At 37.6% G+C, this 15,427-nt stretch overlaps 1 protein-coding gene across 2 annotated transcripts in view; it reads left to right on the top strand.

The window, feature by feature from the left end:
- PCYT1A (phosphate cytidylyltransferase 1A, choline) overlaps nucleotides 1–15,427 on the top strand; it is a 48,065-nt gene that overhangs the window by 19,872 nt on the left and 12,766 nt on the right. For both annotated transcript variants that reach the window (XM_069556893.1, XM_069556901.1), the window contains one exon: nucleotides 8,438–8,537. In XM_069556893.1, the coding sequence (XP_069412994.1) occupies nucleotides 8,438–8,537 (100 nt within the window). The remainder of the gene's footprint in view (nucleotides 1–8,437; nucleotides 8,538–15,427) is intronic.

Genomic DNA, 15,427 nt, shown 5'->3' with positions numbered 1-15,427 from the left:
ACACTGGAATTGAAAAAAAGAATGTTAGGAAAACTTGGAGTTTGTATGTATATTAGGCAAAAATGATAAAATTCAAACTAATGAAATAGAGAAATTGTAGCTCCAGGCAGTGATCTGATCTTGGTATCATCTCTTGTTTAGTTTTCTGTGTCTTACTGTCTATTCTATCACTGCTCCACTCCATTACTAATTATATCTTAGATTAGAACCTTTTTCTACTACTGCCTACCTTATGTTCCTTTATCTCTGAAGTGTTATCTTTGTATTTCCTAACCACTTAAAAACATTTGATGAAAGACTGCTTTCTAAACTGTTCATCCTGCCTCAGGTTGGTACCCTTCCCCTGGAAAGCATATCAAAGAATATTTATAGATAATTGGAGTTATTATTGGTACACAGTGTTATTATGAAATCCATGTTTTAAAATCCCAGTAACAGAATTAAATGTTTCTGTACTTTTGTACCTATATTAACCACTAGCCATTGATCAAACTGCAGTTTCCACTGGTTACTTTTGGAGCTTCATAACCCAGAAGGAAAAAATTTCTACTCTGACATAATTAACAGTTGTTCCAAGCCAGTATACTATCTTGAGCAGTAAAAGCAACTGGACTTCACAAATGGGAGGTTTCTGCTCCAGGACTGATGTTAATGATGATGCTGAGGGCAAGTGTGTTCATTTCCTGTTTCTCTGTAACAAATTACCACAAATTCAATGAATGGCCTAAAACAATACAGATATATTATCTTATAGTTTTGGGGATTAGAATTCTGAAATGGGTCTCAGAAAGCCAAAGTCAAGTGTTGGTAGGGCTGGAGGTTCTAGGGGAGAACTGTTTTCTTATATTTTCCAGCTTCTAGAGGGTGCCCATATTGCTTTGCTCGGGGGACCAACTAGCAGTCACTACACTCTGACCACTGCTTCTGTCATCACATCTCCTTCTGAATCTCTTGCCTCTTTCTTTCACTTGTAAAGACTTGTGATTACATTGGATAGACGTACTTAGCTATTCTAGGACAATCTATCTCAAAATCCTTTAATCTCGTTTGCAAAGCCTATGTTGCCATGTAAGATAGCATAGTCACAGGTTCGAGAACATAACATGTACACATCCTTAGGAGAACGTTATTCTTTATGCCACAGCAGGTAAACTCAGAAAATGACTCAGCAGTCAACAAAACAGGGCATTGTTAATTTCTGAATGTTTCTTAGAGAATTCAGGTTAAGGAGACGGTGGTAGGCACAAATTCAGCATTCTCACTTGTAGTAGGGACAAGCTATAAACAAGAAGGTAATACTCTGAGCTCATACTCTCACCATAGCCAGAAATAGACCTAAGAAGGTGAATCTTAGTGAGTTAAATCTTAGAAGAGTTAAATCTCTTGGTTTTTAGAATCTGAGGAATCTCAGTGTTTTTAGTTACTCTGCTTCATATATTCATGTCACAAATCAGTAACGGCTTGCTACCTATTTCACGTTCCTCTCTGGTATACACTGGCTATTTATCAAGGGTTAATGAGCAAAGATTCACTCACCCAACAGGCTGGACTGACTCTAATGAGGAGTATCTACTAAATAAACTTGCGTGTAATCTTTACTGTACACATATGCTTTCTGTCTCTGAATCTCTTTCAACTCTGTAGAAAAAAGAAGATTTTTTTCTTTTTTTCTTTACTGAGATCATAAATCTACCCATTTAAACTGTACAACTCAATGGTTTTTAATATATTCATAGAGTTGTGCTACCATCACCACAACCAATTTTAGAATATTCTTATCCCTGAAATAAGCCCCATACCCATTAACAGTCACTTCCCATTTCCTCCCAAGCTCTCACCTCTAGAAGCCACTAATCTATATTATTCCTATAGATTTGCCTATTCTGGACATTGCAGGCAAATGGCAATACACAATAGCTGGTCTTTTGTGGCTGGCTTCTTTTACTGAATGTGTTTTCATGATTCATTAATGTGGCATATTCAGTACTTAATTTGTTTTTATTGACAAGTAACATTCCATTATATATCACACACCACATTTTATTTATCCTCTCATTAGTTGATATTTGGGTTGAACAAAGAAGATTTTATGACTTACATTGTGCCTGCATGGCAGTGGTTACTGGTAGTGTTAAATAAGACCTTCCCTTTGAGAGATGTGAACATATTATAGAGCTCTGTAACTCAGATCTCAACTAGCTTTAAAAAAAAAGTGCTTTCCTTGAGAGCAGGGCAAGGAATAGGATGTGTCACCAAGTATTTGGTAGCTGGGTTTGTAGGTCATGATAGAATGGATATAAAGGAGAGAAGAGAATTAAGGAGGAAAAATTAAAGATAACTTTATGGCTAGTTTGTCTTTAAGTATAAAGAATTTGTGCTTCCTGGGTGGCTCAGTGATAAAGAATCTGCCTGCCAAGCAGGAGACATGGGTTTGATCCCTGAGTCAGAAGATTCCCTGGAGAAGGAAATGGCAACCCACTTCAATATTCTTGCCTGGGAAATCCATGGACAAAGGAGCCTGGTGGGCTATAGTCCGTGGGATTGCGAAAGAGTTGGACATGACTTAGCCACTAAACAACAACAGTCAGGAGAAAGTTTTTATGAAAGCAATATTGCGTTTAGAAGTTCTTTCATAATTTGGAGGATAATGATCATTGTAAGTTTTAATTTTTAGTTATAATACTATTAGGTATAGTATTATACTATAGTAGTATATACTGTTGGGCTTCCCAGGTGGCACTAGTGGCAAAGAATCCGCTTGACAATGCAGGAGACATGAGACGCGGGTTTGATCCCTGAGTTGGGAAGATACCTTGGAGGAGAAAATGGGAACCCCCTCCAGTATTCTTGCTTGGAGAATCCCTTAGACAGAGGAGCCTGGTGGGCTGTGGTCCATAGGGTTGAAAAGAGTCAGACACAACTGAAGTGACTCAGCATGCATGCATGCAGTATATACTATTAGTTATGGACTTCCCAGGTGGGGCTAGTGGTTAAGAACCCATCTCCCAGTGCAGAAGACATAAGAGACACGCATTTGATTCCTGGGTCAGGAAGATCCCCTGGAAGAGGGCATGCAACTCAATCCAGTATTCTTGTCTGGAGAATCCCATGGACAGAGGAGCCTGGTGGGCTACAGTCCATAGGGTCATAAAGAGTTAGACACAACTGAAGAGACTTAGCATGCACTGTTAGTTATAATTTGCATAAACTTGGAAATTTTATATAACATTTAGACGCTAACCTCTTAGATTAATACAAATTAGTTAATTTTGTTGGCATAAAGAAACCTGTGTTCCATAACATGGAAGAGAGAATGACCTAATGTTGTAGATTTGTTGAGTGACTACTTGTATGTGAAACACTCTACTAGTTAATTTGCATATGCTATTTTATTTAATCCTCATAACAAACTAGTGGAGCAGGTTTTACTATCTTCCATTTTATAGATGATGAAAGCTTTAGAAGCTTACCATGATTTCACTGCTATTAAGTAATAGGGCTGGAATTTAGATCTAACAATTTTCAGGTCCTAAAGGCTTGCCCTTTCATTTGTACTTTGCTACCAGAGAATCAGAAGACTTGAAAGTATAATATTCCATAGGATTCATTTGAGGTTAAAATAAAGGAGATTTGTTTTAGGAGAACATAGGTAGAAAGAAATACTTGGTCCTACTTTTATAAACTTCAGCTTTTAGTGACACTTTTCTCTGAGAAGAGAATAATAGGGTGGTTTTTTGGTTTTGTTTTGTGTTTTTAAGTACTCCTCATTCTAACTGGAGGCAGCTTTAGACAGTTAAAGGTTTTGCTGATCTGCCATAGCTGAAGAACCTTAGGTTTCATTCTCTATACTTAGGAGGAATCGATTCAGCACAAACTCTAGCCAGAAGGGACAGCTGCATTTGCCTTCTACAAGGAAGATTGAAGAAACAGAGTTATGAAAGATAGAATACTTAATGTGTCTTTTAAAATTAAGGTAAAATTCACATAGCATAAAGTTCACAATTTTGTGCTGTGCATAGTTGCTCAGTTGTGTCCAACTCTTTGCCATCCTTTGGATTGTAGCCCGCCAGGCTCCTCTGTCCGTGGGATTTTTCAGGCAAGAATACTGGAGTGGGTTGCTATTTTCTCCTTCGGGGATCTTCCCAACCCAGGGATCAAACCCATGTCTCCTGATTGTAGGCAGATTCTTTACCCTCTGAGACATCAGGGAAGCCCAAAGTTCACCGTTTAATCATTTTAAAGTGTACAATTCAGTGGTTTTTAACACTAAAAATTCACAGTGGTTTTTAACACTAAATCACCACTGTCTAATTCCAGAATATTTTTATTACCACGGTGAGAAATCCCATACCCATTAGCAGTCATTCCCTCATTCTCCCCTCCCTCTATACCCTGGCAACCGCTAATCTACTTTCTCTCTCTAGGGATTTGCCTGTTATAGACATTTGGTATAATCACACAATATGTGGCCTTTCTTATGTCTGGCTTCTTTTATTTAGCACAATATTTTCAAGGTCTATCCAGGTGATAGTGCTTATCAGTACTTCATTCCTTTTTAAAAGTGAATCTATATAGACATACTACTCTGCTTATCCATTAATCAGTTGTTGGACATTTGAATTATTTCAGAGAACACAGTAAGGCTGTCTTTCATCTACATGTACTAATGTTAATAAGCATAATTTTTTCTATTTTATATATAAGCATTTATTTGTATAAACAACTTCATTGTGATAATTCTTATACCATTATAATTCACACACACATTCTGAGTGTGCAATTCAAAGTTTTTAAAAATGTTCACAGAGCTGTGTAGCCATCATCATAATACATTTTAGTACATTTTCATTACTCCAGAAAGAAACCCTGTACCTGTTAGCAGTCACTCTCCATTTCTCCCCAACCCTTCCAGCCCATTGTAACCAGTAATCTATTTTCTGTCTATGAATTTTCCAATTCTGAACGTTGCAGATAAATGGAATCATATAGTAAGTGGTCTTTTGTGGCTGGTTCTTTCACTTAGCATAATTTTTTCAAAGTTCATCCATGTTGTAGCAGGTTATCAGTATTGCATTCCTTTTTATGTCTGAATGGCATTTGTTTTTTGAGTTATACTTACATACAATAGAACGCATAAACCTTAGGTGTACAGCTCAATGTTTATATGTGTACATATCCATGTAATAACTAGTACATCCAGAAGACCCCCCTCACATCCCTGCTAGTCAATATCCGTTTTTCCCAGATTTTTTTTTGTTCTGTGGTTTCTATTCACCATAGATTAGTTTTGCCTGTTTTTGACTTTTATATAGGTGGAATCATAGAATATGTCTTATTTTGTGACTAGCATATACTTTTAGAAACACAAATTACTGTCAGGTATCTCTTTGAGTACTAACTCTTAGAAGATAAATTGTTTTTTTCAATTTAATCTGTAAGTAAATCTCTAATTACTTCAGAAAATCACACATTTTGGGTCCTTGGTCTGTTCTTTTTTTTTTTCTTATGATCTTTGTCTTTTTACTCTTTTTTAAAAATTTTATTTTATTTTTGGCTGTGCTGGGTCTTTGTTTCTGTGTGTAGGCCTTGTTGTGTTGAGTGGGGGCTCACTCTCTAGTTGTGGTGCTTGGGCTTTTCATTGTGGTGGCTTCTCTTGTTGTGGAGCACAGGCTTGAGGTGCGTGGGCTTCAGTAGTTGTGACGCATGGGCTTAGTTGCCCCACAGCATGTGGTATCTTCTAGGACCAGGGATTGAACTGGTGTCCCCTGCATTGCAAGGCGGATTCTTAACCATTGGACCACCAGAGAAGCCCTCCCTGGTCTTTTCTTAACCTCTTTTTAAAAACATCTATATTATGCAAATAGCATTTCATTCTTTTTTGTGGTTGAGTAAGAAAGCTGAGCACCGAAGAATTGATCCTTTTGAACTGTGGTATTGGAGAAGACTCCTGGGAGTCCCTTGGACTGCAGGGAGATCCAGTCAGTCCATTCTAAAGGAGCTCAGCCCTGGGATTTCTTTGGAAGGAATGATGCTAAAGCTGAAACGCCAGTACTTTGGCTACCTCCTGCGAAGAGCTGACTCATTGGAAAAAGACTCTGATGCTGGGAGGGATTGGGGGCAGGAGGAGAAAGGGACAACAGAGGATGAGATGGCTGGATGGCATCACCGACTTGATGGACGTGAGTTTGAATGAACTCCGGGAGTTGGTGATGGACAGGGAGGCCTGGTGTGCTGCGATTCATGGGGTCACAAAGAGTCAGACACTACTGAGCATCTGAACTGAACTCAAAAAAAGATAACACACACTAATTTCCTAAAAATGACTGTTTTTCTTATAGCTTTAGCATATTTTAAACTAAGCTTATATAAGTGATCGTTAAAAAGAAATATATTTTCATTTTAAAACCTTATTTAAAAAATATATCCTTATCTGAAATTAAAAGTGTCGTCCCAGTTTCTAAATTTAGTCTAGTCATGATGTGATCTGTGTAGAATTTAAAATTCTTAGTGACCTTCACTGTAACCCAACAGAAATTTTAAAAATTGTAAGGGAATATTATGAACAACTCCATGCCAACAAATGTGACAATTCAGGTGAAACAGACTTATTCCTAGAAAGAGCCAAATTGCCAAAACTGACCCAAGGGAAAAAAAAAAATGTGAATAGACCTGTCCCAATTGAAAATGTTACATTGTGTTTAAGAAAATCTTCCCACAAAAACAAAGCTGGACACAGATGACTTCACTGGTGAATTCTATCAAACATTTTAGGAAGAAGTAATACCAACCCTATACACTTTCAGAGAATAGAGGAGATAACATTTCCTAATCCATTTTCTGAGACCAGATATCAAAGCTAGGCAAAACAGAACAAGAAAAGAAAATTACAGTTCAAAATCCCTCATAAGCTTAGATGCAAAGATTCCTAATAATATATTAACAAATTGAATCCCAGAACATACGAAAAGATTTATACAGTGTGATCAAGAAGAAACTCAAGAATGAAAGGTTGGCTTAGCATTCTAAAATCAATGCATCTAATACACCATAATTAATTTTAAAAAACAAAATATGATTGTCCCAATATTGTATAAAAGGCATGTGACAAAATCCAACATTCGTTCATTGAAAAACTTTCAACAAGGAATTAATTCACTGGTGGCCCAGTGATTAGGACTCAGTACTTTCATTGCTGTGTCCCTGGTCCTGTCCCTTGTTAGCAAACTAAAATCCTGCAAACTGCTTGACATGGTCAAAAAAACAAAACCCAAAACACCTCTTAACAGACTACAAAAGGAAGAGAGATTGCTCAATCTGATAAAGGACATCTAAGAAAAACCTACAACTAACTTTTAATACTTGATGTTGAAAGATTGCATGCTTCTCCCCTAAGACTGGGAGTAAGGCAAGAATGTTTGTCCTTGCAATCTCTATTCACCATTGTACTAGAGGTTTCAACTATTGCAATAAGGGATAATGAATGGAAATTAAAGACATTCAGGTTGGAAAGGAATAAGTAAAACTGTCTTTGTTCACATACAACATGGTCTCATATGTAGACAGTCCTAAGGAATCTATCAAACAAACTGCTCGAACTGATAATTGAGTTTAACTAAGCCACAGGAGATGAGAATCAACTGAAATTACTCATACTGATAACACATACACACTTACAAATCAATTGCATTTCTCTATACTGGCAAGGAACAACCCCAAAATAAAATTAAGAAAACAGTTACAAAAGCATCAAATAGAATAAAATACTTAGAAATAAATGTAACAAATACTCCTAAGTAAGACTTTCCTCCAAAGAGGAAAAGAGCATACCTGTATTCATATTTCAGCTTTGCCTCTGAGTAATTACATGCAATTCATATGACTTCTCTGAACCTCATTTTCCTCATCTTTAAATTGAGGATATTAACTGTCATACTACTTGCCTCACAGGGCTGTAAATGAGAATTAGAACATATTTACAGTGAAAAACATTACACAGTGATGATTCTACTTAAAGAATATGGCAGCTGTTTACCTTCCTAGTTCCGTACCACTTCAACTAAGTGGTAAGAAAATGGACTTGTGAACTTTGGCAATTTCATCACATAGTTCAGGGTTGGCTCTTCTACCATCTGGTAGAGGAGCTGTCATTCTGGACCCAGTTGGTTGGGACTATGTGTAGCTTCCCAGCCACCGTCCACCATGGTGGCCAAAATCACCATCAAGACATTTATCTTTTGTGCCATGATTTGCCCATCTGGTAAAAGGTTGTACTTTGACTTGTCATTTTGGAATGTTTATATCTTTTTCCTTTTTAAAGTTATGAAGATTTAGGAAAAATTTTAATCTTAGCATGTTTAATAACATTGTTCTGTCAAGCTACGATTTCTTTTGAGCATTTTATTGAATTTATTTTTTCCCTCATTTTCCTCTTCTTAAGGGTTTACGGCAGCCAGCGCCTTTTTCTGATGAAATTGAAGTAGACTTTAGTAAGCCCTATGTCAGGGTAACTATGGAAGAAGCCAGCAGAGGAACTCCTTGTAAGTAAATGATGAATTATGTTTTTGTTTGACTATTGTTTTTAACATTCAGTTGTATTTATGAAATCTACACCTACTTTATATTCTTCCCTCAGTTTACCTGGAAAAGCTAGTTGAGAGAGGTGTTCCTCCCATCTCTCTTGCTATTCTATTTAAGAGGATAATGTACCCCGTAAAATTTAATTTGATTTTTCTTCAGTTCATTTCAGTTGCTCAGTCGTGTCTGACTCTTTGCAACCCCATGAATCTCAGCATGCCAGGCCTCCCTGTCCATCACCAACTCCTGGAGTTCACTCAGACTCACATCCATCGAGTCAGTGATGCCATCTAGCCATCTTATCCTCTGTCATCCCCTTCTCCTCCTGTCCCCAATCCCTCCCAGCATCAGAATCTTTTCCAAGGAGTCAACTCTTCGCATGAGGTGGCCAAAGTACTGGAGTTTCAGCTTTAAGCATCATTCCTTCCAAAGATATCCCAGGGCTGATCTCCTTCAGAATGGACTGGTTGGATCTCCTTGCAGTCCAAGGGACTCTCAAGAGTCTTCTCCAACACCACAGTTCAAAAGCATCAATTCTTTGGCGTTCAGCTTTCTTCACAGTCCAACTCTCACATCCATACATGACCACTGGAAAAACCATAGCCTTGACTAGACGGCCCTTTGTTGGCAAAGTAATGTCTCTGCTTTTCAGTACGCTATCTAGGTAGGTCATAACTTTTCTTCCAAGGAGTAAGCATCTTTTAATTTCATGGCTGCAGTCACCATTTGCAGTGATTTTAGAGCCCAAAAACATAAAGTCTGACACTGTTTCTACTGTTTTCCCCATCTGTTTCCCAGTATTTTTGTCATAGCTAGGAGAAATAGTGATACACATTTTGGGCTGTTATCATCATAGCTAGAGATACAGAGGAACAAAGAGGATAAAATATTAACTTGAGCTGGTTTATAATCCTGTCTGTCTTATCAGAGGCCCAGATAATGTCAGACTGTCACATTTTTAATAGTCTTCAGAATTTCCCCCAAGTTTTCCTTTCTATCAGTCTGTACACTAGCTGTGATACTACTGATTGATATAGAACAAAAATGTCCCAAGTTGGGAGATGCTCTTCACTTAGTTTTATCTTTATTGACATTGAAAGTTTTCCAAGTTTTTCAAAGAAGATTTTCCTTTATTATTTTCAAAGCCCATACTCTTTATTTATATACTTAGTTTACATCATTAATTAGCAGGTTTGGGCCTCATAAATTATTAATATGTATCCTAGACACTTTCCCTGTTTTGGGCAGTTGGTTTTGGAGATCATCAAATCCTAGTTTTCATTGCATCACTGTTTACAATAGTAGGACTTGGAGGCAATTTAAATGTCCATCAGCAGAGGAATGGATGAAGAAGATGTGATACATCAATGCAGTGGAGTATTACTCAGCCATAAAAAGGAATGAAATGGTACCATTTGCAGAGACATGGATACAGACCTAGAGATGGTCATACAGTATGAAGTAAATCAGAAAGAGAAAAACAAACATCGTATACTATTGCTTATATGTGGAACCGAGAAAAATGTTACAGATGAACTTATTTGCAAAGCAGAAATAGAGACACAGATATAGAGAACAAACTTTCTGAATACCTGGTGGGGAGGAGAGAGAGGAATGAATTGGGAGATTGGGATTGATTTATATATGCTGCTATGTATAAAATAGATAATTCATGAGAACCTGTTGTATAGCACAGAAAACCCTATTCAGTGCTCTGTGGTGACCTAAATGGGAAGGAAATCTTAAAAAAAAGAGGGGATATATGTATAACTGATTCACTTTGCTATATAGCAGAAACTAACAACATTCTAAAGCAACTGTCCTTCAATAAAAATTAAAAAGAATAAAACAAACTGCATGAGCATTTGTTATGAATATAAAGTCCTGTTGGTATTTGTTCTTCTCTTTAAGTTCTCCAGTTCTCCTTTTTTCCCCAATCCTTTTTCATTTCTTTCTTGATTACTATGGTTTTTATTCTGTAAATGTAGGGCTGGACTCAACCTAGGCAAGCTCTCAGGAATAAGAGGTAGTTATAGCCACAAATCTATATACATTTTCAGTATATAGAAGATATTTATAGTTACTTCTTAATTGTGTTAGTATGTTTACTCTCTGTTGTAACTTAGAAGTAGTGAAATGAATGCTGGACAGTGTCAAGCTAGGATCATAATACCCTTTGGCTGAATCTTATCCATATAAACTATGGTTTTGAGGTCCTCAAAATTCCAGAGAATGTGGTCCTTTTGGAAGAATGTTTAGATATAGCTCATGTTGATCACAACCCTTCTGATTTATGACGTGATTTCTTTTGGGTTTGGCTCCTCTTACTTAAGTAATAACTAGGCTAATGAGGCAGAGGAAGATGACACCAAGAAAAGACAGGCTGTATGTGACAGAGTAGTGGTGGCAGGTTAGACTAAAGAATGTTGCTGGACAGTTCACGGATCACATTCAGATGTGATAGTAGAGCCTGTTGAAGGCAAGGACTTTTCATATCCTAATGATACACATTGAGAATGCAGTACCTCACCAGATCTGATCATATTAGTTATATTACCTACCTTGTTGCTAAATCTAGCCACATACCATTTGTGGAAGATAAAAATGTATGTGTTTCCAAGTTTTGACACTTGTTTTTTTTTTTACACTTGTAATTAACAAATGCTAAATAGTAAATCTAATTTTGAAAATTTTATAATAGTAGAATTTTACAGGTAAGTCATTTTTGAGATTATATACTTTATAGTCTCTTCATTATATACATGAATAAAGGTCCATAGAAATTAAGAAGTGAAGTTTCCCCTACAGTATCACAAATAATTAGTGATAGAATTGGAGCTAAAACCTAAGTTTTTCCATCTGTGTGTTGTTTTCACCCTGGAGTGTTGTTATTCTTTGTAGACATTAGTTATAAATAATAGAAGACCATCAGCAAACTGATTATATCTTGGGTGGAACAAATAGTCCCAAATTGGCCTATAAAGTTTGCCAATTTGACCTCTGGTTTTTCCTTTATCTTATTCTCTCTGTTCAGTATTATGTTAAATAATCAAGTAATTGATTGTCTTCATGCAGGTACCAGATAAGGAATAAACCAATAAAGAATCTACACATGCCATCATTAGTGAATTTTAAACCAATAACTGGTTCAAGAGTCATCCCTCCCCTGCCCCCCAGGTTTTCATTTAGGGAGGTTAAGGAAGAGTACAAGAGGGAAGTTTGTGTAATCTTGGAGTAAATGCACTACTTAGAAATAAAGGAGTATGGCTTGAGAGATGAGAAGATTGTCTCTTTTCAGTTCAGTTCTGTTGCTCAGTCGTGTCTGACTCTTTGAGACCCCATGGACTGCAGCACACCAGGCTTCTCCATCCATCACCAACTCCTGAAGCTAGCTCAGACCTCATGTCCATTGAGTCAGTGATGCCATCCAACCATCTCATCATCTGTCATACTCTTCTCCTGCCTTCAGTCTTTCCCAGCATCAGGATCTTTTCTAATGAGTCAGTTCTTCACATCGGGTGGCCAAAGTATTGGAGCTTCAACTTCAGCATCAGTCCTTCCAATGAATATTCAGGACTAATTTCCTTTAGGATCGACTGGCTGGATCTCCTTGCAGTCCGAGGGATAATCTCCAACACCACAGTTCAAAAGCATCAGTTCTTCGGCACTCAGCTTTCTTTATGGTCCTACTCTCACGTCCATACATGACTACTGGAAAAAACATAGCTTTGACTAGATGGACCTTGGTTGGCAAACTAATGTCTCTGCTTTTGAATATGCTGTCTAGGTTGGTCATAGCTTTTCTTCCAAGGAGCAAGCGTCTTTTAATTTCATGGCTGCAGTCACCATCTGCAGTGATTTTGGAGCCAAAGAAAATAAAATCTCTCACTGTTTCCATTGTTTTTCATCTGTTTGCCATGAAGTGATGGGACTGGATGCCTTGATCTTAGTTTTCTGAATGTTGAGTTTTAAGCCAGCGTTTTCACTCTCCTCTTTCACTTTCATCAAGAGGCTCTGTAGTTCCTCTTTGCTTTCTGCCATAACGGAGATGTCTTCTGCATATCTGAGGTTATTGATATTTCTTCTGGCAGTCTTGATTCCAGCTTGTGCTTCATCCAGCTCGGCGTTTCCCGTGATGTAGTCTGCGTATAAGTTAAATAAGCAGGGTGACAATATACAGCCTTGACATACTCCTTTCCTAATTTGGAACCAGTCCATTCCATGTCCAGTGCTAACTGTTGCTTCTTGACCTGCATACAGATTTCTCAGGAGGCAGGTCACGTCTGGTATTCCCATCTCTTTCAGAATTTCCCACAGTCTGTTGTGATCCATACAGTCAAAGGCTTTGGCATCATCAATAAAGCAGAAGTAGATGTTTTTCTGGAATTTTCTTGCTTTTTCGATGATCAAACAGATATTGGCAATTTGATCTCTGGTTCCTCTGCCTTTTCTAAATCCAATTTGAACATCTGGAAGTTCATGTACTGTTGAAGCCTGGCTTGGAGAATTTTGAGCATTACTTTGCTAGTGTGTGAGATGAGTGCAATTGTGTGGTTGTTTGAACATTCTTTGGCATTGCCTTTCTTTGGGATTGGAATGAAAACTGACCTTTTCTAGTCCTGCAGCCACTGCTAGTTTTCCAAATTTGCTGGCATATTGAGTGCAGCACTTTCACAGCATCATCTTTTAGGATTTGAAATAGCTCAGCTGGAATTCCATCACCTCCACTAGCTTTGTTCGTAGTGATGTTTCCTAAGGCCCACTTGACTTTGCATTCCAGGATGTCTGGCTGTAGATGAGTGATCACACCATTTTGTGGTTATCTAGGTCATTAAAATCTTTTTCTGTATAGTGCCTCTGTGTATTCTTGCCACCTCTTCTTAATATCTTCTGCTTCTGTTAGGTCCATATCGTTTCTGTCATTTATTGTGCCCATCTTTGCACAAAATGTTCCCTTGGTATCTCTAATTTTCTTGAAGAGATCTCTAGTCTTTCCCATTCTTTTGTTTTCCTCTATTTCTTTGCATTGATCACTTAGGAAGGCTTTCTTATCTCTCCTTGCTGTTCTCTAGAACTCTGCATTCAGATGGGTATCTCTTTCCTTTTCTCTTTCCTTTTTGCTTCTCTTCTTTTCTCAGCTATTTGTAAGGCCTCCTCAGACAACCATTTTGCCTTTTTGCGTTTCTTTTTCTTGGGGATGGTTTTGACCACCTCCTCCTGTACAGTGTCACAAACCTTCATCCACAGTTCTTCCACAGACAGGCACTCTGTCTGTCAGATCTAATCCCTTGAATCTATTTGTCACTTGCACTGTATAATTGTAAAGGATTTGATTTAGGTCTACCTGCATGGTCTAGGGTTTTTCCTACTTTCTTCAGTTTAAGTCTGAATTTTCAGTAAGAAGTCACAGTCAGCTCCTGATCTTGTTTTTGCTGATGGTATAGAACTTTTCCATCTTTGACTGCAAAGAATATAATCATTCTGTTTGCGGTATTGACCGTTTGATGATGTCCATATGTAGAGTCATCTGTTTTGTTGCTGGAAGAGGGTGTTTACTATGACCAGTGCATTCTGTTGGCAAAATTCTGTTAGCCTTTGTCCTGCTTCATTTTGTATTCCAAGGCCAAATTTGCCTGTTACTCTACATATCTCTTGACTTCCTATTCTTGTCTCTTTTAGAAGACGAAAGGACTTTTTTCTGTTTTAGAAAAGAAGAAAAAGGCAAGAGTCTGAAGGGCAATGGAAATCTGTTAAAGATGAAATATTTCAGTGGTAGCTATTTGAGAGAATATGTCAAAAGAAATAATAAATTGAAACCCAGGTCTTTTCTGTTTAAAGGAGAACATCTAGTTACTTAGTCTAGAAGTAGTGCAAAGACTATAATTTATAATCCAAATCAAGACCATTTTTGAAAGTGAAAGCAGTTGCTCTTGATAATGTGCTGGAACAGCAGATGTAGGTCAAAGGGTATAGTCATCCTGGCCCATAGCCACTTGATAAAAGAATGCAAAACGCATTCTTTCTCCCTAGATTTTTAGTTCAACAGTGGCCCCTTCTGGTCAGTTGATTAATACACCAGCCTGGATTTTCCAAAGACTTGGGGTTAAGACATAGAGAGTTGAGAGGTTGGAATGCTGGGGAAATGCTGAAGAGAGCAAGAGGCACATCTGGGGCTGATCCAAGAAAGTTCAGAGTGATTTGGTCTAATATGGATGTTTAACTGCTGGCAAATAGCCACTCAGTTAACAGCATTCTGTCCTGCTGCCACTATCCAGGAAATGCGTTTACTGAGCTAAATCTCCCTCATCTCACTTTGCCCTTGTTATATACTAATGGCAAAGAAACACCAGTACAGTATTCTCAAGTTTTATATTCTATCTGTTGTCTTTTAGGATCAAATAAATTGAGATCATAACTACTCTGGACTTATTTAGGAAAGATAGAAGTGTGTTAGTTGCTTCATGGTCATGATTTCTAGGATGTTGAAGAGAGATTATACTACTCAGATTGGGCGGGGGTTGCTTTGTTTTGTAGGTGAGGAAACTAATACTTAAAGAGATTGAGATTACATAGGAATGTAGCTTGTTAGCAAGCTTAAGCTTTAACTTTTTCTGATTCCTAAATCCATCATATTATTTCTCCATTTTTTGTTGTATTGGTGTATTTATTTTATTTAAAAACTTTACTTCCTATAAAATCAATGCGTTCCCATGACCTAACATTGAAGAAGGACACAGAGTGAAATGTCTTCCTCTCACTACTATCTCAGATCCACCTAGTATCCCTTTTGCAGGCAACCAGTATTGCCAATTTCCTACGGATATCTAAGCAAATAATATAAGCAAACTCTTCC

The sequence above is a fragment of the Ovis canadensis genome, chromosome 1 (assembly GCF_042477335.2).
Source record: "Ovis canadensis isolate MfBH-ARS-UI-01 breed Bighorn chromosome 1, ARS-UI_OviCan_v2, whole genome shotgun sequence".
Taxonomy (NCBI): domain Eukaryota; kingdom Metazoa; phylum Chordata; class Mammalia; order Artiodactyla; family Bovidae; genus Ovis; species Ovis canadensis.
Note: the sequence above shows the minus strand (reverse complement) of the source record. Positions and strands in the feature narration are given on the sequence as shown.